The following is a 25,583-nucleotide window of genomic DNA, read 5'->3' as shown; positions in this document are numbered from 1 at the left end:
ACACCTTCCAATACACTCAATACCATCCCTTGCACTGCATTTACACCAATGGCAATCTATCACCATGGACAGATAGGTTCTCTCCATAATACAAGAGGGATATGCCATCGAATTCCAATCCCTACCCCCCCCCAGGCATCTTCAGATCCACCCACCCTTTGCCACTCCTATTGCAGGAAGTCATACAGAACTCCTAAACAAAGAAGTGATCAGTCCTGTCCCTCATCCACCAGGGTTTCTTCTCTCGGTATGTTATCATAACAAAAAAAGGCAGAGGTTTCCACCCTATCCTGGACCTCCACGCTGTCAGTTACTACATCTCTACCAAAAAAGTTCACATGGAAGTGAAATTGCTCCTCTTGTGCAGGGCAACTGGTTCACAGTGATCAACCTCAAAGATTCCTACTTTCATATTTGGCGAGAACATTGTGTCCTTCGTTTTGGTCATCACACTTTCAAATTCAAAAACCCTCTTTTGGACATACCACAGCCCCCAGGTATTTACAAAATGTATGGCTTCTGTAGCTGATCACCTCCACTTCCATGGAATCAACATTTATCCTTGTATTGATGATTGGCTCCTCATTGCCCTTTCTCATCAAAAAGCAGAAAGGGGTGTTGCCTTCACAATTTACATCCTCAAGGGCTTCAATCTCCAAATCAACTTCCAAAAGTCTATTCTACAACTGAATTAATACATCCAGTATATAGGAGTCATCTTGGACTCCCGCAGTGGATAAGCATTTCTTCCTGTGAACAGACAACAAAGGATCTCTTAGTCAACCAAGGACTTCTATAATGGGTTTTCAAGCCCAAAAGCTACTAGAGCTCATATCTACCACTACCTCAACTGTATCCCATGTGAGGCTTTGCATGCAATCTCTTCAATCCTGGATTCTTTCTCAGTTCAACCAGGATTGCAGTTCTCAGGCCAAACTCCTCACCATCACACCAGAGTTAAATCTACAGGTGCCATGGTGGATGTGACCAGACAATATAGCCCTTAGCCTCAAAGCTCCAAGTCACAACAGATGCCAGATTGTCTCCTAAGGCACATCAACAAGCTAGAACTCCTCCTTTCAAAGGATTTCTTCCCCCTCTTGCAAGTAATGTAGTACAGGTGGGCATGGACAACATGACCACCATGCACTACATCAACAAACAAGGGGCCACTCACTACACCTACTTTTGGGAATGGTGCCTGTGGTGTTCGCCCTTGTGGCCCCTGCTTGCCCTTCTGTCACAAAGGCTCACATTGCCTTTTCCTCTCACTGCCACCAGTGGATTACCTCAATTCACAATATAAATGATGTTTGTCAGGACACTTGTCTTGTGAACACAAACAGAACGTATTTATTCAAGTGAAGCAGATTGAATAATAACAGAAGTCCTTCAGATACACATTATACATAAGCAAATCAACAGTTCTCTCAGTACACTTTGCTCTTGCAATATCATTACCACCTCTACCTATCTTCTTAACCAGCCTTATCACTCAGTATCTGTTCCCGCTCTAACTAGCCCTTATCTCTCTCCTCCTTCTCCTGCCAAACCTCATGTAGCTGCTGACTCTGCCTCTCCAGTCCTTGTGAAAGGACATATGCAATCCTCATTGCCCCATTGTGGCACTGACAAGCATGGTTTACCCTCTCCTCCAAGCAAGCACCACTCATATCCCAGTTCCCACTGTTCCTAATCTCCTTTCTCAGAGCAGTGGCTCCATCTATCACCCAGAATTACCAATTCTGGCTCTCACAGCCTGGAGACTTCTCCCATGCTGAGGAATGTCCTGCAGGAGTTTCACCATCCTTCCAACCGTAAATATTACTCCTACAAATGTCATTTCTTCAGTTCACAGAATCTCATGAAGTATCTCAGCCTCCACTCCCCCTTGTCTACTGCTTCTTCCTCTCTCTAAAACAGAAGGCCATCTCCCTTTTCATTGTTACAGTTTATCTCTCTGCAGCTGTGGTGAATCAACCCCACAGGTTCTAATGATCTCACTTTTCTAACCTCTAGAACAGGGGTCATCAACACCCAGTCCACGGCCCAGTGCAGGTTCATGGGCTTGCTGGAACTGGGTCACGGATACAGATTTCTGTCCCCCTGCACACACGCACACTAGTTTTATAACTGGGCAGTTAAGAAATCATATGCTGGGGCAGCCAGGTTTTTTCTGCATATATAACACAGCCTTTTGTTGTTCTTTTTTTCCTTTCTTTCAGCTTTCCTCCAGTCTTCGTTCAAAAGTCAATAAACCAAACCTTTATCATGAAACTAAACAGGTAGCTACAGAATACCAAACTGCCAAAGAGTGTTTGTTCAAAGCATTTCTGAAGGCTGGGCTCGGAGCCTGGGTAGAGAAGCCCATAGAACAGGATCAATTTTCCCTAACCATTTGATCTGTGGATTGCATTTTACTCAGAAGAGGGATTTGGTCTGAAACTCCAGTGTCAAGCATCAAGATTTCATCTACATGCAGTTGATGAGGGGACTTTTGGCCAATTTTATTTGTTTTGTTGAAGTAGTAAAGCTGACAAAAACTGATTATGCAGTATTTAAAAGTTAGTTTGGAATTTTAAAAAAAATATTTCAAGAACTTATATCTGCAGGGAAAAATGACAATGCAACTCTCAAAGTGATTCTTCTGGAGAATTCAGAAATTATTTTAATACATTATTACCAGGTGCATGATTAATGTAAATCACATAGCATTTTACACTACACTATGTGATTCGGTTTTGTGTTTTTTTTAGTCTTACGAGACATCTGATTTATGTGCTACTTTTAGATTTTTTTATTTAATTAAACTCATAGGAAAGATGCACAATAGAAAGTAAGAGTGGAGTTTGGAGAGCTAGTTTTCTTTGCTTCCTTGCTCTTTAAACAAATAGCTGCTGAAACCTTTGTGTCTTTAATGTATGTATTTATTAGTCTGTGATCCAGTTTTTAATATGCAATTTTTTATTTCATTTCATTTTCACTACCCAGTTACATACATTGTGAAGTTATTGGGGTTTTTTAACCATTATAAACTTGGAACAAAAATATTGATAAGTTAATACATTTAGACTTCAGTGCTTTAAAATTGTCTTATGGCTTGTGTTTCACAAGAACTCACTGGAGTACAACAGATACATTCTAGAGAAGTGACGACTGAAAGTAATTTGTGAAGATGTTTGCTGACCTGCTAAAAACCCAACCCACACACAAACAGCATAGCTGGTAAAAGAATTAAACGGTTATTTTAGAGACAAAGACATTTTAAATGATATGCTCTTTAGAATCTTAATATATATTTAGCCAAAACATTGTGTATGTTTGAAGTTATAAAGCCTGTGATTGTACACACATGAATTTAAACTTGTCTACCCAGATTATTTAAAAATTTGTTTGATCTAAGTATAATAGGAATAAATATTGAATTCATTATATTTATACAATATTTGATCCATAAGCGTATTTACACAGGTCTGATTTCTGAAGAACAGCAGTTGGCTGAGGGAGTTAGTATGTATAATGAGCATAAGGCTTTAGGTTCTTCACAGGATTCTCTGGTGGTAACATTCATGGCACTTGCAGCACATCACTGTCTGTGATACATAGACAATTGGCTGTAGAACATTTCCTGTGTGCAGTGTTTCTGTGTTGTAGTGCAGAAGCTAGCTAATCTACAAAGCCAGTAGTCACATACGGCTCCCCTGCCCACTGTTAGTGCTTCAGAAAATATACCCTGCACTTATCTGTGTCTTGTAAGGACAATGGCACAGACTCAGATTTGAAGAGGAGGGCTTAATATCTCAGCTTTTATATACAGCCCCATTACAGGAAGCTAGATATAAGCATGAAATACTACTAGTGTGTCAGTAATTAAGACATGTAGTTGTAGATGTAAATGTAAAAAAATCATAAAAGTCATAATAGAAATTTTGGCCTGAACTTGTAAATTCCATTCTAATAAAGTACATCCTGTAGGTTTAGCAAATTAAATAATTCTGCTCATATGCATAAAGCTAAATAATGCCTACATGTTTTGCTAAACCAGTGGCAGGATGTAATGCTGTAATACTAGGTGTATATCACATATATATTGCCCTCTACTTGATGTGATGTTCATATTGAAAGTATCACATCAGCTAAAAGTATTTTAAATATTTGTGTGACTCTGTGTAGTAGATAGAAATGAAAGCTAGCTCCTCACTTTTGAATATTGTTTGGGTTCTCCTGCTTACATAAGTGTTGTGCTGATAGATACAAAAATGATACAAGGCTATATGCATGTCCAGGAAAGCCCTGCTGTAATTGGTCTACAACTTTTTGTTGAAAACAGAAGTATTTCACATTTTAAAAAGCTATGCCTAAAAGGCAATATAGCAATAAGTTAATACAGACGTCGATAGAATAAACCAGAATTTTATTATGTGAAAGCAAATAATGTATATGGCATCCTTCATTTTCAGTGGACAAATCTTTGTAGTATTGTGACTTAAATCACTTATGAAACAAAAATAAACCCACATATATATAATCAACAACATACAGTCCCTCTGAAGCATTTTCTAGTTAAGAGAATAAAGGCCAAATTGTAGACAATTGGGAACCAAATACTCTAGTACTTGAGCAGGACCTGCACATAGATTTCTCTGTTTCATGACACAGAGTGGGTCTAGTGATGGGGCGAGTTGCAAGCGCTTAGGGTGGACCTATGAATCTGATGTTTGATAGGTCCTGGGAACAAGCCCAGTACAAAATCTGATACAGTGTACATCTGTGGTGTATAAAAAACTGAAATACAGCTACATATGCACTAACAGAATCACTTTATTCTTTACTTTCTTAATAACTGACTCAAAAACAAAACAAAATTGCCATGCCATTGGGTTTTCCCCCCCAATTAATTAGTAACGATAACTCTCAACTTTCTGATTGTCCTCATGGTTGTGATTTTAATGGTCACTGAAGTGTAAAATTTCCACAATATATTGTAAATTTTCTGAAATTTATTGCTTGAGAGAGGGGGACCATGTTAATATGTTTTAATGTAATAACATAGCCTGTTGAGAACATAATGCTGAAACACATCAGCAGAAACTGGTTGCGAGCTCAGATACACCTCTTCTCCTATGTACGTTGGTGAGGAAGAAATTAGAAGTATCTGCTGCTCTTCTAATTTAACCAGCATTTTCAAAATGTGATTTATAATTCTGGTTTGTAAAAATAATAGTTTAAACTACCTAGGATTCCCTGCTTTGGACACAGCAATATATACTAGTTATTTTACAAAAAGGGAAAATAAGTTTCCCAAAATCTTCCTAATGGAGAGGAGAAAGGGTACCATGAATGCCCAAAGCTCATCAATATTACACTCAGCAATTATTTCAATTTATATTTCAGAATAGCTTCTTTTTGTAAGTGTTCAGTATTTGTTTTGCCTTTGTTTTCTCCTTCCCATCCCACTTCTGTGCCACACAGCTTTGCACTGTCATATACATTGCAATAGTAACATAATACAGTTGCATTATGACTGATGTCATGGTCACATAACTATTAGTACCCAGTCCACATAAATCAAAGCATGACAGGGTAGGATCGTGTTTTTACAAAAATCAAAATAGCAACAATTAGATCTTTAATATATTGTTTCAGTGTTTTATAGTAAATATTTAAGATGTTGATTTAGGCTGTTCAGTACTCTGCTTATTTTGAGTCTGCTTTATTTTACCATGACATCAGGCATTTCTAGCTAAGCAACGCATGTGACAGAATTATATTACAGTTTACTTTCTATGAATACACTGTAAGCAAAGTTATTATTAATTTGTAGTCAGGTTCCTTGACTTGGACGACTTTGAAGACTCAGCTAACAAGCCTCTAAAGAAAAGCATTAAGTGGGTGGTATTTAATGAAAACAAATCCTTTTAATTGAAAAACCCTGCATAAATTGGTCAAATGACTCCAATCACCATTCCAACTATGTATATCCATTTCTCTGTGATAGGCAGGACAAGTCTCTGTGCCAAAAGATGTTTGCTTATCACAGACATGACTAGACCATTGTTCCTTCTCTGTCCCAAATAACCATTTTCCTGACAGAATAAAGATTAGAAATACCTTGTGAATGGTGCTGCCCCAAAAGTGTGGTTGAGGTTTGCAACTAAATGACGTCTGTGGTTTGTTAGAATATGAGAATAAAAATCTAGCTGTCTCTTAATTTTTTAAACTCTGTTTACATCTTCACTGTTCAGGCACAATTTATCAACTGTGAAACATCTCACAGTAGTTTTAGAGCTGAGAAATATATGTTGTTAGAACCCAGATATTTCAGTGAGGCAACTCCACAAATAAAATGGACAAAACTATCCTTGGAGACTGGCAGTTGTGTTTTAAATGTACAGACCATTTAAAAATTTCAGGGGTTGATTTTAAAGTTTGTCCTTTAATTATAATGCTGAAGATGGATACTGTTGGAAGGATAATGCTTTGGTGCATTATTTTATTGTCATTTGTGACTTATCAAGTTTGAATGAATATTGAAGGCCATCCAGTCCAACCTGTAGCTCAGTGAAGGATCTTGTCCTATCCAGGCTAAACATACACAGCTGTTCCTTACTGGATTTGACCTTCACTATCCTGATGGCCCTCTTCTAGATGTGCTTGCTTAACAGTGTTCTTGATGCCCACAGTTAGGACAGAATCAGCATGTCCCAACCAGAAATCAGCAGGACTCCTTGTGATTTGAATGCTTTTCTTATCAAGTTGGTTCCAAGTTATGGTGACCACACAAAAGTGGTTTTCCATTCTCCTTTGCTGGAACACTTTGCAACTGTGCACCTTGGGTACATGGTCAGGGGTCAGAACACAATGAATGATCTTTACTAGGTTCTATTAATGTAGTCCAGTGGTTCCCAAACCTTTTGGACTTGTGGCTCCCCTGAGTGGCAGCAGGGGTGTGCGGCAAAGCAGGAAGAAAAGAAGCCTGAAGGAGCCAGAAGATCAGCACCGCTGATTGTGTCAAACAACAAAGAGAAGCTTCCACATTGCTCCTGGCTGGCTTGCTGGTATACCAGGGCATTATGGGGCACTGCAAGGGCCACAGGGTGCTATGGTGCACACATTGGGAACCCATGATGTAGCCTATGATTTTATGAGTAGTTCTGGCATCCACGCTGCACAACTGGCTCAAGTTCAAGTTATGATTCAATTTAGATTTTTCACATGTACTGCTGCTGCCAAGTCAAGATGTTTCTGCCTAGTATCTGGGCCTTTAAATTTTTCTGAATTTTAATTTTTTGGTAGTTACCCGTTGATTTTCATCTTTTTAGTACTCACTTTTTAAAACTGTCTAGCTTTGTGTCAGATGAAAATGTCAGTTTACAACAGTCCCATTCTTCAAAATACAGAAAATATGTAATACTTCTCCCACATTTAGAGCTTTCACACATTAATTTTAAAATATGGTATTTGTTATTTACTGCTTTGTCAGTAACAACATTCCCACTTTCCACATGTTGTATTCTTATGTTATTTTGTGATCAAAAAATCTTACTACTGGGGGGAACTTCCAAGTGTCTGCCATGTAAGCAGGAGATTTTCACTCTCCGGTGCCTCAGAATAACTTTCTTCAAATTGCACCCGTAAGAAAGCTACAAGGACAGAGTAAGTAATAAAGATGTACAGTGGTGCCCTGCTTCACGATGATGATCCGTTCCGTTAAAATTGCTGTAGAGTGAAATCGTCAAGCGGGGGGAAAAAACCACTGAAATGCATTAAAAATCGGTTAATGCGTTCCAATGGGCGAAATACCTCACTGTCCAGCGAAGATCCTCCATACAGCGGCCATTTTCCAGTGCCTGTAAAGCGAAAAATCAGTCCTGAAAACAGCGGGGAGCCATTTTGAAACCCAACTATCAGCTGTTTTTAGATCGTTGTAATGTGAAGAATCGGTTCCTGAAGCAGGGAACCAATCATCGTAAAACAAAAATTGCCATTTGAAACATCGTTTTGCGATTGCAATAGCGATCACTAAAACATCGTCGTGAAGCTATTTCAGCATCAAGCGGGGTAATCGTCAAGTGGGGCACCACTGTACTGTTGAAAATACCCACATCCTGATATAAACTGAAATTTGCAACTATGTCTTGCGGCATAACTAAAGTGGTTCACTTTAGTTATGCCTCAATACATAGTTACATAGTGTTGTTTTTTACCACTGGTAAACAGTCCAGTTTCTTCAGCTGTTTCTGAGTAAGCCAAACTAAAGCAAACATCTTAGATATGTCACTTTGTGGGGGGGGAAGTTTGGAGAGGGAGTTAATAAAAGCCTCATAGTTGACATGGAGATATGCCAAGGTAGACCAAGGGCCTTTGAAAAGCAAGATTTTAGCCCAGTGCCCCTGCTACAATACTGTGGGTGCTCATCCTGATTTCCATGCAACAAGTATGAGAACACCCTGGCTTTATATCTAAATGGGGACAGGTGTTAAAATGCTCTCTTACATTGTTATTTTAATAATCAACAAGCATGATTTGTAGAACTAAAGTTTCTAAAAATGGAAACCCATTGTCTAGCGCAGTGGTTCTCAAACTGGGGCCCCCAGATGTTCTTGGACTCCATTTCCCAGAAGCCTTCACCTCTTGCTGTGCTGGCCAGGAATTCTGGGAGCTGCAGTCCAAGAACATCGGGACCCAAGTCTGAGAACCTCTAGGACAGGATGGTTTAGAGCAGCCATTCTCAACTTTTTTTTTTTTTTTTTTTTTTTTTTGGGCTTTCTAAAGCCATTTAAGTAGTAGCCATGTTGCTTTGCGGCAATGAATTCCACATATTATGAACAGGACTCATACTGTTTTCTGTGGCCAGACATCTCCAAACAAGTCTGCCAAAAGCTTTTAATGCAGCTAAGAAATCCTGCTGGTAGAATAGAGGTAGAATAACCCCAATCTCTCTCCCTCTGAAACTTTGCATTCCACCCACGAAGCTGTTCCCTATGGCTGGAGAATGCCTACACCAGAGAATCACTAAGGGTGGCAACAAGGGAAACTGGCAAATATCAGATCCTTCTTCCCAAGGGCTTTCTGACAGAGAAGTGTTTTTAGCAGATCTTGGGGACTGTTCCCACTGATGGAAAAGGACCTACGCTGGGATACTGAACCAGGCTTTCCTTTCCCTTTTCTAAAGCAGCCCCTTCAGCACTTGGGAGGACTGGTGAATTGGGTGGAGATGGGGGATGCAGCAAAGCTGAGGAAAAAACTTCAGTTTCAAAGTTATCTTATGTGTGTGAAACTCCATTCACAGAAGGTGCCTCTGTTTCTCTTCTAGAATTCTCTACCTCCTTCTGTATCACAGCCATTCAGTAGCAGTATCCTGAATACACACTATAAAGTAACTAGCAAGCTGACTTATCAGAGGAGGGAAATCTTGTAAGTATTAATGACAAAACTGCACTGCCAAATGCTGCATTTGCTTTGGCTCTAACATAGAGGCAGTAGTGAGTAGCAAAGTCAGTGTGGATCATGCAACAGCCTTGCAGATGTCCGAAATGCTAATACCTTTCAAGGCCATGGAAACAGCAACAGCTCTGGTGGAGTGTGCTGTGAGAGAGAATTGTTAAAGCTTGCAAGCAAGATCATAAACTAGTTGTATTGTCGCCATGATCCATCAGGAAACAGTTTGTTTCCCCTATTGGGCCCACAGGAGGTGATGAAGAGTCTCTGGGATTTGTGAAATGAAGAAGTCCGGTATATGTATTATGTCAAAGCCCGATGAATGTCAAGGGAATGTAAAGCATGTTCAAGGTCATTGGACAGCAATGGAAAAAAGGTAGGTAAAATTATTACTTGTTTGATGTTTGTAAGATCATGCACCGTCGTGGAGAAGGTATCCCATTTGTAAGTATAAAGACAGGTGGTGGATGGCTTCCTAGCATGAATTAGAATATGAGCTATGGAGGATGGATTCTCCATGCTGTCAGGTGCACTGTGTGGAGATCAGGGTGGAAGGTCTTTCTGTGATTCTGCATGGGAAGGTGAGGGAGGAGAAGACAGAGGAAGTCGCTGGACACAGACCTCAGGGTGGTGAATCATGGCTCTCTGGGCCACCAAGGAGTTATTAGAATGGAATTCAATTTGTTTTGTTGGAGCTTGATGATGAGAGGTACCAGAGGGAAAAGGTAAAGAAGGCTGGGTGGCCAGGTAATCATGAACTCATCACCTAGGGACTCAGGACTGATCACTGCTCTGGAGCAGTAGTGTTTGCATTTGGTATTGTCTGCAGTGGCAAAGACATCTACAAGAGGGGGACCCCAATTCCTGCAAAGATGGAGGAACACGGAGTCATTGAGGGATCATTTATGTGTTTTGAGTGCAGAGCCTGATCAGTGCATCTGCTAAGTCTTGTGTAGAGTTGTGGACAGCCACTGGATAAATATGGCATTTGTAGCACCATTCCCACAGTTAAATGGTGAGGTAGAGGAGGGAGAAGGAATATGTGCCTCCCTGTTTGTTGATGTAGAACAAAGCCGTGGTGTTGTTTGTGGTGACCTGTGTACCATGTTCTGCAATTGGGCTTAAGGGCAGGGAAAGCCTTGATAATGGAGAGCAATTGATGTGAAGTTGTTGTTCCATCTGCAACGATGGAGCATGCATCTGAAGGTTGTTGCAATGTGCCCCCATCCAGTGGGGCTGGCATATGTAGTAAGTTGCACTGTAAGTTGGAAGGGCAAGAAAGGTCTGCTGATGAAGAGGTTGGGCGGTGTGTCCCACCAAGCAAGTTGGATAGCGAGTTCTCCTGTGACCCTGAGAAATTTGGTGCATTGGTCAAAAAGAGAGTTTTACAGAGTCAAATACCAAACTTTAAGTGACCTCATTTTTAGTCAGGCATTTTGTATCATAGAGGCCATTAATCCAAGTAGACACTGGACCTGGTGAGCCATGACAGTAGCATGAGGTTGGAAATGGTGCAGAAGTGTGTGCAACTTTTTCACCCATTTCTCTGGGAGGAAGGCGTGGGCCCATCTTGAGTTCAGAACAGCTCCTATGTAAGAAGTTGAGAAGGTTGCAGGATAGATTTGGCCATAATTACTCTGAGTCTCAGATCCACTAAGAGGAATAAGTGAGAGTTATGTTGCATAAATCCTTAAAAAGGGAAGGAGCAAGTAGTAACCAGTTGTTGATGCATGGGAATATGGTGACTCCACCTACATATAGATATGCGGCTACAGGGATTGTACATTTCATGAAGACTTGTGGAGAGGCTGAATGGGAGAGCCTTGAATTCATATGCAGAATCTCAGAGAGTAAATATGAGAAGTTTGCAATGGTCTATTTGGTTATATGGAAGTAAGCATCATTTACATCTATGACCACAAACCAGTTGCTTTCCTGAAGAAGGGGGAATATGTGTTCTAATGTCACCATGCAGAACTGCCTTTGGGAGATGTAGGCATTGAGCTTGGATAGGTCCAGAATGGGCCAAAGACCACCGTCTCTTGGGAACTGTGAAGTAAAAGGAATAGAATCCCGGGTTGTCATTGGATAGTGACAGGAGCAATGGCATCCTTCTTCCTCTGACACTGATGATGGAGTTGTTCTTATAAGTCCTGTAGGTGGCAGGGAGAGAAATTTGATTGTATATCCGGCAGTGACAATAGAGAGTACCCAAGAGTCAATGGTGATCCTAGTCCAAGCTGGGAGATGGGCTGCAAGGCAGGTAGAGTTTTTGAGCAGTTGAATTTGATGTGAGAGGTTCTGGTAGGTGACAGAGTCAAAGACTTTGCTTGGTCTTTTTGTCAGGGTGCCTGAAGGGGGTGCTGGTTTTGCGAGTGTTGCTGAGAAGGAAAAGAGGAGGATGGTGGTGGACACCTCTGTCTATCTGCCTGTGGTCTGTATTGTTAGTATGGGTAAGTATGTGAGCACTAGTTACGTTGAGGGCAGAAATAAGACTGAGTGTTCTAAGAATGTGCTGTTTTTTTCATTTTTTGCAGGTTCTCCAGAATCTTCTCAGCAAAGAGGGCTGCACCATTGAAGGATAAGTCTTCAATTCACAATCATGAATCTTCTGATATGTGGATAGATCTAAGCCACACATGTCTAGGGAGTGTGGCCCATCTGCACCATCAGAGTCCAGTGTAGGGAAGTTAGGCGGGGACACATGTGGTGGTGCAGAGTCTGAGGCCTCAGTATCGGAAACTGGACAAGTAGGTTGCAGAGACTGGTAGTCTGGAGATGTGGAACAGCACCTATAAGGGGATGCCAAAATGTGAGAAATGTTATCTTGTAGTGGATGAGAAGGAAGATAATCTTTGGTCCTAATGGTACCGTGGGACTGACCTGGAATGAGAGTGCGTGGAATCAAGTGGCCCAGTGCTGATCCTCCATATGTAGCAATAACTTGCAATGAAGATGACCGTAGCTGAGAGAGTGTAGTCAGTTCAGTAGCATGAATTTGGGTCAGTACCAAGGTTCGAGGCTATTTTGGTGCCGTGGCCAAGTGCAGGGTGTGTGGCTGATTGATATGAGGTTGAGATAGTACTTAATTGGGTTCAGTACTAGAGGGTGAGGTGGTAAGTCTTCATCAGAAGAAAATTCTGGAAGAGGCTCCCTCCTTTTATGGAACCAAGAAGGAGATGGTGATCCCAATGTATCATAGTAGTAGTAGTAGGCATACTGGTAGTGTTCAGACTCGGTATAGAGCTATGGATCAGACTGCCAGTGCCGGCATGGTTTCTTTCAGTATTGCCTAGGTTAGAGCTCATGGTAAGTAGAGTGCACATACGAGGGGAACTCGCTTAGGACAGTGGTATCGAGCCCAAGTATTGTGCGACACCATTAACCCTGGTGTTGGGGCAGCTTGTGCATGCTTGGCATTGAGTTGGCAGGTCTCTGCTACATGGGTTTTCCAAGCTTGCTTACAGGGCAGTACAGAATTAGCTAAGGTAGAAGCTGAATTTGAGTCTCACGTGACGATAGAGCATCCCATAGACTTGGGGCTCAACTGTACCGAATGGTTACATCTTAACCTGGCTTAAAAAAATAACATTGGGGCCCCTTTGATACAGAGAGGGCACATAGAATGGGTCTCAGAAGGAACAGCCCCTTCCCTAATATCTCAGTGAAATTGTGGAACTATCAAAAGAAAAAGCAATTAATGTGTGCTATAAGAGAACATCCAGAATTTTTGAAGCTAATGTGATGAGATGGGTTTTTGAATTAGAATCATAATAAGGAATATGGGGTTTGTAATTAAGAAATGAGCAAGAGAGGTTCCATCTTGTTTCTTTGCATAAAGTATCTAAGCTATGCTGACAGGTTGTTTTCTAGGCGAGCAGAGAGAATGTTATTATGAGAGCCTGAGAAAGGACTCGGTGTGATTAGATAGATGGAAATTGTTGTGACTATTTGCTAAACCACAGTACCCAAATAACATTTGGTGTGTATGGGAAAGAAGTCATGTGGTGCAACAGGACTGTTTGCCTAGTAACAAACTCTGATTGGATGACATCGTGGGAAGGTGCCATAAGCCCTTGCCAGTTACTCTTGAAAAAGGAACTTTTTGCCTATGGACATTGTCTTTCAAGACCGGCTCTTCAGTCATTCGTGACTCACCCTAATGTCTTTCATGACCAATCCTGAAGTCTATCGTGACCACTCTCTACATGGACTGATCCTTATACTATACTGGATTACCCTTGGACCTATGGACTTTTTCCTAAGGACTATGAATTATTTCTCTATGGGCTCTTATTTTTGGAATACTTCATATGGACTATGCTCTTGTAATTTTGTAAGGCCCATGGGACATTTACTGGATTTTTCTTTTTGGTACAGAATTTTTATTCTACAGAATCACTGAGGACTATAGCCTTTTTATAACATGTTTGGATTATTTTTGTTTTTCCTGATGAATTACTGGACTGGAACTGTTATTCTTTTTAATGGCTTTTTGTATTCTTGTAAGGTTTTTGAACACTTTTCTATTTTTCATGTTTTCTTTGCCTCACTACAGAGTTGTAAATAACTAACACAATGCTTATTTACTTGCCTTGGCTTAGTTTGGTTTTGATACCTAGAAACATGTTTATTTTTTAAATAAAATAATGATTATTAAAATCAATTGGTTTCCTGAACAGTAAAACTTGTCTTAGGGTCATCTGAGAGTGCTGCCTCAGCCTAGCATACTGTACTTAAGGAGTCCTGCCTGTGGTGCTGGTTAAGTCTAAGGACTACAAAGCCCACATGGTTTTCTAACAGTAATATCTGAGAGTACAAGGGTGTTCTTATGTGGACAGACTTGTAAGAAGGATGGTTGTAGCACGGCTAGCTGAGCTCCAGGATTCCCTCAGCCTATTTTAGCATGTGCAAACTCCTGATTGCTCTCTGTCCAGGCTTTCACGCGTTCTCCAGGGAACCGTGTTTGCTCGCAGCTAAATGGATAACTGATGCAAGTTTTCAATTACTATTGTCAAGAAACTATACTATTTCAGTGACAAATGAGAATAATTACAGTTGTTTTAATTAAGGAAATACTCAATGTAGCTGAGAGTACCTTGTTTTCCTGAGAACTTCATATAATGGAAGATTTCATTGTACAACCATGGTAGAAATGGCCCTGAGCCAAATGAGAGATTTGGGCATTATAACTAAGGGAGAATGGTTAGAGTTTATAGAGAAGCTGGAGGGGTCAGGACAAGGAGGCATACTGAAGGATGAGGAAGACTTAGATCAAGATTCTATTGAGGAGGAGAATCAAGAAAAGGAAGAACTGAAAGAAGAAAGTAAGATTGCAAGAATGGATCAGAAGAAGGGAAAAGGAAAGAAGAAATCCTGCTGAAAAATTATTGGGGGATGTTTAGGGTGCATAGAGAGGAGAGAGCACATATATTACTTGTGATGTATTGACATAATTTAGAAGATTCTAGTAAAAAGAGATACAGAATAAAGAATATGAATATGAGCAGGGTGCAATCTAGCAAGAAAGGCAGGTAGCTTGATGAGACATGTAAAATAATAATAATATGGTAGAGTTGGGAAAGAGACTGGTACGAAAAAGGGTAAAATATCTCGTAAAAAGGGTGAGATAATGAGTTGTAAAATGGGGTGAAAAATAAGGTAAAATATGGAAACAAAAGGGGGAAAAGAAAGATTACAAATTAAAACAAACAACTTTCTGGTAAAAGCTAGACTAGATTATTGTTGAAGGTAATAAGCTTAGTGAGATCTAGAGAAGAAAGGGGCTAATGAAAGGGGAGATTAGATAAATACACTATTGTGACAAATGCCTACGTCATTCCTGTCACTCATAGCTGGAGCTCAATTGCATGAGCGAGGTGTGAAGGAAAGAGGTTGAAGAGCAAAGAAAGATAGAGAACTAGATATAACTGATATTAATAAAGATAAGCTGGTTAAAGTGAATAAATAAAGCAAATGGTGATTGAGTGTGTAACAAAATATACGAGGCTTCAATGATTTTGATTCTATACAATGATTAAAGAACATATGTGATTCAGATTCAACCTAATATCTTTTAATAAACAAGTTCTGTTAGCAGCAAGTGTCTGATTAAAGTCTTTTACAGTGTCGATAGGAGAAATCCACTGGTGGCAGCGAAGGAAAGAGTGAACCCTTGGTTTAGGGAAAACAAGCAGGGGACACTGGGTGAACGTCACAACTATATTGCTCATCAAGCAATGATGTTGAAATAACAATAATAAAGTAAAATTCTACATTTTTATAATTCACTTAATTATAGTTTAATAATTAATGAATATCATTAGGGATGATTGATAGGGGTATGAATTGTAATGGTTTTCTTTTCACAGTATACTGTAAAGTAAGGCCTAACAAAAGTATACAGCAATATACCAAGCATGTAGCAAGTACAAGAATGAATGAATGAATGAATGAATGAATGAATGAATATATATATATATATATATATATATAGAGAGAGAGAGAGAGAGAGAGAGAGAGAGACAGAGACAGAGATGTATATATAGATATAGATATATCTATATATAGAGAGAGATATCTATATCTATATCTAGATAGATAGATAGATAGATAGATAGATAGATAGATAGATAGATAGATAGATAGATAGATAGATAGATAGATAGATAGATAGATAGATAGATAGATATAGAGAGAGAGGAGGGCACGGAAGGGCAAGAGGCTTTAATATGGATAAAACTGAAGACAAGGCACGTCAAAAAAAGGAGAAAAAAAGACAAGATATATAATACTGAATACATTAATTTAAAAATCTAACATGAAAGATGTGTGGAGAGAGTTAAAAGGTAATGAAAGGAAATTTTCCTATTATGCACCAGTACATAACACATATTCTACATTAGATTATGTATTTGTGTCTAAAGATGCTTTACCAAAAATAAATAACACAGAGATAGATGTTCTAAAAATATTGGAGCATGCAAGAGCCAATGTAGAAATTATGGTGAAGTATGATTATCAAGAAGCTAATAGATGGATATACCAGTGTAAACATGTAACAGATAAAATAGAAAAAACTGGAGGAGGTATAGCAGATAAATGAGCAAGGGGGAGGACACACCAATGTAATATGGGATACAATGAAAGTTGTCATTCGAGGAATAGACATATCAAAGAGACATATATTTAAAAAACGAGAAAATAGAACAAAAGAATTAGAGAAAAATATTAAAGAATTGGAAAGGGCATTATTAGAGAGAAAATAAAGTTATTATGGTATTACAAGCAAAGAAGAAAGAATTAGAAGGGATCCATCTCGAAAGAGTAAAAAGAAATGTAATTTATTTAAACAATATTTTAAGTTTAGCAACAAAAACTCTAAACTGTCAGCGAAATCTACTCAAGTAAGAAAGGCCAAAGGAAACATAGGGGTGACCCAGGATGACAAAGGTAATAAAATGAAAGAAAAATTAGGAGTGTTTCATGATTTTTTAAAAAAAAACAATATACTAGCAATAATCCATCTTTACACAAAGTGACAGGGTAAACAGAGAATAACTGTAGTAGAAAAATACAAAAAGAGGATAGTGAAAGATTGGAGCAGCCTTTAACTAAAAAAGAGATAGAAAAGTCAATAAATAAAGGTGGGGAAAACAGCAGGCACAGGTAGATTAGGACCAGAGTATTGCAAAGTTTTCAAAAAGTTACACCTAAATTTAAAATGGGGGATATTTACATATGTGGTGTTGTGAAAAGAGGAAAAAGTGGTTACTAATTTTCAGTGAGATTACTGATATATTGGATAAGGATATGTAAATGTCCTGTCTTTGGGGGAGTCGCTGGTAACATCTGCCGTCCCCAGGCACTGGGTGAGAGACAGTGCCTGGGAGTATTTTTGGCCTGCACTCCCCTGCCCTTCAGGACCGGGACCCTGCTGCTGCTGCTGCTGCTGCTGCTGCTTTGGGCAAACCCACCCCTTCCTCAACACCAGCCACCTGGCTGGGAGGGGAGGGAAGCTTTAAAAGCAAGAAGCCGGTGCCAGGGCCCTCTGAGAGCAACGTTCCTGTCTTCGGGGGAGTCGCTGGTAACATCTGCCATCCCCAGGCACTGGGTGAGAGACAGTGCCTGGGAGTATTTTTGGCCTGCACTCCCCTGCCTTTCAGGACCGGGACCCTGCTGCTGCTGCTGCTGCTGCTGCTTTGGGCAAACCCACCCCTTCCTCAACACCAGCCACCTAGCTGGGAGGGGAGGGAAGCTTTAAAAGCAAGAAGCCGGTGCCAGGGCCCTCTGAGAGCAACGTTCCTGTCTTCGGGGGAGTCGCTGGTAACATCTGCCGTCCCCAGGCACTGGGTGAGAGACAGTGCCTGGGAGTATTTCTGGCCTGCACTCCCCTGCCTTTCAGGACCGGGACCCTGCTGCTGCTGCTGCTGCTGCTGCTGCTTTGGGCAAACCCACCCCTTCCTCAACACCAGCCACCTGGCTGGGAGGGGAGAAGGGGCATTAGAAGGGTGTGTGGGTTTGTTCTTGTTTGTTTGTTTTAATTGTTAGTATTACTAATTGCCATCAGGTTGCATAGAGACCCACAGTGGACCTGATGGAACAGGAAGGGGGGAGGGCGTTGGAGGGGGCAGCCATTGAGGTGGTGCTGGGTAGGGGAAGGAATGGTGGTGGGGGTAGAACATGCCCGCGTAGGAGAAGAGAGGTTAGATATCTTACATCTATCCCCTCTTCTAGTCCTACCTCCAACCAAATGGTATCAGGCGACCATATCAGCAAACCCTCGAGCCACACAGTGCTGCTGATGAACGCCAGGTCAGTACAAAACAAAACTGCCCTCATCCATGATGTAATTCTGGATGAGGGGGCTGACCTGGCGTGCATTACTGAGACCTGGGTGGGAGAGGAAGGTGGTGTCCCCCTCTCCCAGCTGTGTCCTCCTGGGTACTCAGTCCAGCACCAGTGTCGCTCAGAGGGTCGGGGAGGGGGAGTTGCTATAGTCTATAGGAGTTCTATCTCCTTGACCAGGCTTCCTATCCCTTTGAGAGGAGGTCTTGAGGGCCTGTATTGTGTGTTGGGCTCACGAGACAGATTAGGGATTCTGTTGGTGTACCGCCCACCCTGCTGCGTACCAACAGTCTCCCTACCTGAGCTGACGGAGGCAGTCTCGGACCTGGTGTTGAGGACTCCCAGGCTGCTGGTGCTGGGGGACCTCAACATCCATGCTGAGGCTGCCTTGACTGGGGCAGCTCAGGACTTCATGGCCGCCATGACAACCATGGGGCTGTCTCAATGTGTCATCGGCCCGACGCATGAGAAGGGCCACACCTTGGACCTGGTTTTCACAACGGGACTGGAAGGTGATGGTTTGGATGTGGAGGGGCTGGTCGTGACCCCATTGTCATGGTCAGACCACTTCCTGGTCAAATTTAGTCTATTAGCTTCTTCTTCCCTCTGCAAGGGTGGGGGATCGATTAAGATGATCCGCCCCCGGAGACTAATGGATCCGGATGGTTTCCTGAATGCTCTGGGGGAGTATCCGTCTGATATGGTTGGCGCTCCTGTCGAAGCTCAGGTCACCCTATGGAATAGGGAGATGACCCGGGCGGTTGACACGATTGCGCCTAAGCGCCCTCTCCTGGCTTGCCGAGCCCAGACAGCTCCCTGGTATACTTCTGAACTGCGGGCGATGAAGCAAGAGGGGAGACGGCTAGAGCGCAGGTGGAGGAAGTCCCGCTGGGAATCCGATCGAACACGACTTAGAGCCCATTATCGGGCCTATTTCGTGGCAATACGGCTGGCGAAACGGCAATATTTCTCCAGCCGTATTGCTTCCTCAGAATGTCGTCCAGCAGAGCTGTTTCGGGTGGTCCGGGATCTTCTTCAACCGGGAAACCCGGTGGAGGTCCCGGACTGCTCATCAGCTCGCTGTGATGAGTTTGCTATTCATTTTGAGGAAAAAATCGCTCAGATTCGCAGTGGGCTGGACTCCACAGTTACTGCAGAATCAGAGGATGTGTCCAGTGGGCCGTGCTTAGGTCAAACTTTAATGGATGAGTTTCAATTGTTGAGACCCGAGGATGTGGACAGGGTGCTTGGATCTGTCCGTTCTACCACCACACCGCTTGACCCTTGCCCATCTTGGCTAATTGGAAGATCTGCCAGGGGGGTTCGCACTTGGGTCCAGGAGGCCGTGAACGCCTCTCTGAGAGAGGGAGTGGTCCCTACCGCCTTGAAAGAGGCGGTAATTCGACCACTCCTTAAAAAGCCTAACCTGGATCCAAGGCTGGTGATTAACTACCGACCAGTGGCGAACCTCCCTTATTTGGGCAAGGTGTTGGAGCGGGTTGTGGCCGGGCAACTCCAGGCGCTGCTGGATGAAACGGATTTTCTGGATCCATTTCAATCGGGTTTCAGGCCGGGTTTTAGTACAGAGACAGCCTTGGTCGCCCTGTATGATGACCTTTGCCGGGAGAGAGACAGGGGGAGTGTGACCCTGTTGATACTCCTGGACCTCTCAGCGGCTTTCGACACCATCGACCATGGTGTCCTTCTGGATAGGCTGGCTGGGTTAGGAGTTGGGGGCACTGTTTTACGGTGGTTCCGCTCCTTCCTAGCTGACCGTATCCAGAGGGTGGTGCTGGGGGACAGTTGCTCTGCCCCATGGCAGTTATGTCATGGGGTTCCTCAGGGCTCGATACTGTCCCCCATGCTGTTTAACATCTACATGAAACCGCTGGGAGAGGTCATCAGGAGGTTTGGGCTGAGGAGTCAGCAATATGCTGACGACACTCAGCTCTAACTCTCGTTTTCCACCAATCCAGGTGAGGCGGTTTCTGTGCTGAACTCGTGTCTGGACCTGATAATGGACTGGATGAGGGTTAATAAATTGAAACTCAATCCAGACAAGACGGAAGTGCTGTTAGTGGGTGCTTCGCCGGACAGGTTGGAGGGCCACTTCCCTGTCCTGAATGGGGTTACACTCCCCCTAAGGGACAGGGTCCGCAGCTTGGGGGTGCTCCTGGACCCCAGTCTAACACTGGAAGCCCAGGTGGACTCGGTGGCCAGGGGTGCCTTCCTCCAGCTGCGGAAACTATACCAGCTACGGCCCTACCTGGACGAGCGGAGTCTCATGACAGTTACACATGCACTGGTAACATCTCGTATTGATTATTGCAATGCGCTCTACGTGGGGCTGCCTTTGAAGACGGTCCGGCGACTGCAACTGGTCCAGAATCGAGCTGCGCGGCTGGTGAGTGGTGGGGCCGCCAGAGAGCACATCAAGCCGATTCTGTATAATTTACACTGGTTACCAGTTGCTGTCCGGGCCCAATTCAAAGTGCTTGTTTTGACATATAAAGCCCTAAACGGCTTGGGCCCTGGATACTTGAAGGACCGCCTCCTTCCATATGAGCCTACCAGGCTGTTAAGCTCTAGCCAGGGGGCCCTTTTGAAAGAGCCATCCCTCAAGGAGGTAAGAGGGATGGCTTGTAGACAAAGGGCCTTCTCGGCAGCTGCCCCCAGACTATGGAACGCCCTCCCAACTGAAATTCGCCTGGCGCCGACACTGATGATATTTCGACGCCAGGTCAAAACCTTCCTGTTCCAGAAGGCTTTTAATTGAAATAACATTAACTGTGGGTCTTAATAATGGCAATTTTAATTGTATTTTTAATTGTATTTTAATTGTATTTTAACTGTATTTTAATTATTTTATTTTATTGCATTGAATTTTAATTGTTGTGAGCCGCCCAGGGACCTTTGGGTAGAGTGGGCGGCATATAAATTAAATAAATAAATAAAAATAATAATAAATAATAAATAAAATGTCTTCAATGATAGTCCTACTGAATGTAGTTAGTAATAATCAATTAAAATGGGAAGGAAAAGAATTAATCTTTATTGTTGTAAGTCTGGAAAAGTTAATCATTGCAAAGAATTGGAAAAATAATAGCCAATTTAACATGGAAAACTGGTTTAAAGAAATATGGAATATGGCCATGATAAATGGGGTAATATAGTATGTAAGGAAAAGGTAATACAGTGGTGCCTCGCTTGACACTAATTCGTTCCAGCGAAATCGCTGTAGAGCAAAATCATTGTCAAAAGAAATAAAAAACCCACTGAAATGCATTGAAAACCATTCATTGCGTTCCAAAGGGCTGAATACCTGCTCGTCCAGCGAAGATCCTCCATACGGCGGCCATTTTTTGGTGCCTGTACTGCGAGGAATCCATCCCTAACACAGCGGGGAGCCATTTTCTTCAGCTGGTGGCCATTTTGAAACCTGATGATCAGCTGTTTGCTGATAGCCGTAAAGCGAAAAATTGGTTCCCGAAGCAGGGAACCGATCATCGCTAAGTGAAAAAACCCCGTCTAAATATCGTGAAGCGATCGCAAAAACTTCTGTAGCAGGCACGAGCGTGCCTGCTACAGAGGGAAACAGAGACCATCTGCCAGGCACAGCCCACTGGGTGAGAGGCGGTGGAACTGTGGTTGGGCCCCTGTTGGATGCCAGCTCTTTCTCAAGGGAGCTGGCTCAGCCTTCCCCTGTGCCGGCAGGATCATATAAAGCCCTAAACGGCTTGGGCCCTGGATACCTGAAGGACCACCTCCTTCCATATGAACCTACCCGGCAGTTAAGATCTAGCCAGGGGGCCCTTTTGAAAGAGCCGTCCCTTAAGGAGGTAAGAGGGACAGTTTGTAGACAAAGGGCGTTTTTGGCAGCTGCCCCCAGACTATGGAATGCCCTCCCGACTGAGATTCATCTGGCGCCGACGCTGATGACATTTTGGCGCCAGGTCAAAACCTTCCTGTTCCAGAAGGCTTTTAATTGAAATAATATTAGCTGTGGGTCTGATGGCAATTTTAATTGTATTTTAATTGTATTTTAATTGTATTTTAATTATTTTATCTTTTACTGTGTTGAATTTTAATTATTGTAAACCGCCCAGAGACCTCTGGGTAGTGTGGGCGGCATATAAATTTAATAAATAAATAAATAAATAAATAAACATTAAGCAGATGCGTCGCAGAGCAGGGTAATCATCCAGCGGGGCACGACTGTAGCTCTGAGGAGGGGAGCACAAAGTCATAGTGAAGCTTTTTATGTACCTGTAAGATATGTCAGCAATATTTTGATGATTTTTTTCTTATTAAAATAAAATAAAGTTAATAGAATCAAGATACATTATATCCACAGCATTCCCCTCAACTATCAAACTAGTGGCTCTGTCAAGAAAAAAGATTTGTCCAAGCATGACCTAGTGTTGCATAACTTGTGCAAGGTCTTAGTAATCATAGGCCAGAATCCTGATACTTTCACCTACGCACAAGTCTGACAGTATAAATCCTGTTGATAAATTGACATTAATTAACAAGCTGGCAGTTGTATTTATTATCATACACCAATAATATCACTTGGCACACAACAAGAAATGTGAGCACTAACTTCTTAACTGGCAGCAATTCATCATTGAAATTTGTTCTATTGCCAACATAACTATTTCACTGGATTTTAATGACCGTGGGTTTTTTAAATCTTACCTGTTTTATGAATTCTCAAAGATTACAGACAAAAATTCTCAGATTCCAGCACCAACCTCATCCAATCCCCGAAACCAGTGGTTCCCAACCTTGGGTCCCCAAATGTTCTTACAATGCCCAGAAATCCTGGCCAGCAAATCTAGTGGTGAAGGCTTCTTGGAGTTTTAGTCCAATAACATCTGAGGACCCAAGGTTGGGAACCATTGCCCTGGATGATGACTGACACACATTGCAAGCTCTAAATATTAAATTACAAGAGCCTAGGCTAAATCTATGGCAAGCACACCTAGCTAAATGGAAGAATGCCAGAGTGTCTCCCATCAGGATAAGATTCTGGCTAGAGCATGTGGAAGTCACTTAATAGACTTCAAAATGAAGCAGGAAGATTAAAAATAATTAAATAAAAATGGGACTACTTGGATACAGGACCAATTTTCTGTGACTGTGGAGAAATTAAAGAAATGAAGCACATGCATGTGTAAACAAAATCTAGTAAATGGGCAAGATAACCCTATTAAAATAGCCCACCTGGTCAAAATAGTCTAATTACTGTAACATTGTAATTTGTTTTTAATACTGCCTATATCTCCATTATTTTAAATTGTTTGATACTCTAGTATGAATAAAGAAAGATCTATATAGCATTGTTGTCTTGAATATATTTGCTCTGGCCTTAGAGTATTAAATTGATTTAAAGTAGCTATGTGTTTCTCTACCATCTCCTTCCTTATATTGGACAGCAGCCATTCATTGTCTGCTTTTTCTGCACTTTTTCTGTCTTTTAGATCCTTTGATGTGCAGTGACCAGAACTGCACACAGAATGCCAATCTTGCTTATCTCATGGGTGAAGGCATTGTGATTACCATTGTTTTATTTTTGCTTTTCAAATTATCTCAAACATGGAATTTGCTTTTTTCATAATAGCTGCTTATTTTCATTGAGTTACCACCACAATACTATGATCACTTTCTCAGTCAATTACTGCCAGTTCAAACTCCACTAACATATCAGTAAAACAAAGGTTTTTGCCCCAGGGTAAATCATTTTACACTTACATTTGCCTACACATTGGAAGAGACCCTTTCACTCTTCACGGCAGATCTGTTACTAAATTGATATTTCTTATCAGACCTCTTGCACTTTTTTGCCAGTTCAAAAATAAAAGTCAAGGCCTTCCTACAGAGCTACCAACAAGTTCTTACAAAAATAAAATCACATCTAAACAAATATTTCTGTCTTGTAAATATAGAAAGGTAAGTATAAGGTAATAAAAGCTCTTCGGATCATAAGAGGAATATATGATAAGGTGTTAGGTTTTTAGAAAATTTTAACTTTATAGAAACATAACTGCTTTGGAAATCAATTGATTAATTTTGAAGGGGGAGGGGAACTGTGCTCTTAGAAAACCTGCCAGTAGTAGCAAGAATACTGTTGGTTGAGGGAAGAAAACTTCTATTATTCATTTGTGCTTAACACTAGAACTGAAAAACAAGTGGTGTTCAGAGTAATCTTATTTCCAAATACTGTCTCATTGCTTTGCGGAGCCCAAAGTTCCATGGACTAAACTAATTTAATATACAATTTTCCAATGAGTTGGCTGTTCACAGTTTCTCTCTTCATCTCCACAAAATCTGTTGTATGTTGTTTTGGGATCAAAACCTAGAATTTCCCTTTCTTCATGAATGCGGAAGGAAAATGTTGAGACTGAAGTGCCTATAAAGTATCTGTGAATAAACAATACAGAATAAGTTATTTAGTAAAGGAACAATTCTAAGATGCATTTGTGAAATGGCAACCTGATGTATAGGATTAATCTTGATACCAGTTACCTGTACACCTGAAAATGGCCATGAGGGTGGTATAAACCTCATCCACAGCAAGCTTCCTGCTTCACCCCCATGTAAAAATTTTCTGAAACTGCCAAAAAAGGAGTTTTCTTATATGCCACAAATCTCTCCAGAGAAAGGCTGAATTTATAACCCATTTTAGGTGAGCGTATTTCTCTTGAAACAGCCTTACTATGTTGAATGCTGAAGTAGATTAGGCCACACCTCACAAATACAGCACATGCCCTGTATCAGAGGTATACAAAATGCAGCGCTGGGGCCTCATGCAGGCCCCCTAAGGATAGCTTAGCAAGTCCCTTAATGATCAGACTCCACCACCCCTGCATAAAAACTCAAAACAAACTGATAGTCCCCAGTAATAACAGTACAGAAACCTTTGGCATGCTGCATAAATAAAACGATAAAACAATAAAATACCGGGGAAAGATTCATTACTGGGGGGAGGAGGAACCAGAACATCAAAGTTGGAGCCCCTCGTTTTGGGGGAACATGTTGCGGCGTCTCTGGATAATGGCCTGGACGTATCTGGCGGTTGATAGAGTGACTTCCTTGCTAAGGTCACCTAGAAGGTATTGTATTTTCCTCAGGTCTGCCCATCCGGAATGAAGGGGGAGAAAGACCATCTGATGTGACAGGCGGATATCCTTGTAGAGTGTGCAATAAAATAGCATGTGCTGCAGGGATTCAGTCTTTCCCTGCCCACATGGGCAGATTCTCAATTCTGTTGGTAAGCCCCTATACCTGCCCTG

The 25,583-nt window shown here is 41.7% G+C and overlaps 2 protein-coding genes across 13 annotated transcripts in view; one reads left to right on the top strand and one right to left on the bottom strand.

The window, feature by feature from the left end:
• Nucleotides 1-6,359, top strand: part of ADARB1 (adenosine deaminase RNA specific B1) — a 134,313-nt gene extending 127,954 nt beyond the window's left edge. For 7 of the 10 annotated variants that reach the window (XM_020809208.3, XM_020809206.3, XM_072995016.2 and 4 more), the window contains one exon: nt 2,226-6,211. In XM_020809208.3, the coding sequence (XP_020664867.1) occupies nt 2,226-2,402 (177 nt within the window). In that variant the 3' untranslated portion in view covers nt 2,403-6,211. Of the gene's footprint in view, nt 1-2,225 lie in introns of all 10 variants that reach the window. The other 3 variants (XM_078378483.1, XM_078378481.1, XM_078378485.1) reach the window with 1 other exon arrangement.
• Nucleotides 6,360-22,813: 16,454 nt separating this feature from the next.
• Nucleotides 22,814-25,583, bottom strand: part of POFUT2 (protein O-fucosyltransferase 2) — a 94,152-nt gene continuing 91,382 nt past the window's right edge. The window contains exon 9 of one of the 3 annotated variants that reach the window (XM_020809203.3): nt 22,814-24,711. In XM_020809203.3, the coding sequence (XP_020664862.1) occupies nt 24,558-24,711 (154 nt within the window). In that variant the 3' untranslated portion in view covers nt 22,814-24,557. The remainder of the gene's footprint in view (nt 24,712-25,583) is intronic. The other 2 variants (XR_013537713.1, XR_012085646.2) reach the window with 2 other exon arrangements.

Source organism: Pogona vitticeps, chromosome 1 (assembly GCF_051106095.1).
Source record: "Pogona vitticeps strain Pit_001003342236 chromosome 1, PviZW2.1, whole genome shotgun sequence".
NCBI lineage: Eukaryota > Metazoa > Chordata > Lepidosauria > Squamata > Agamidae > Pogona > Pogona vitticeps.
The sequence above is the reverse complement of the archived record's forward strand: the minus strand, read 5'-3'. Positions and strand labels throughout refer to the sequence as shown.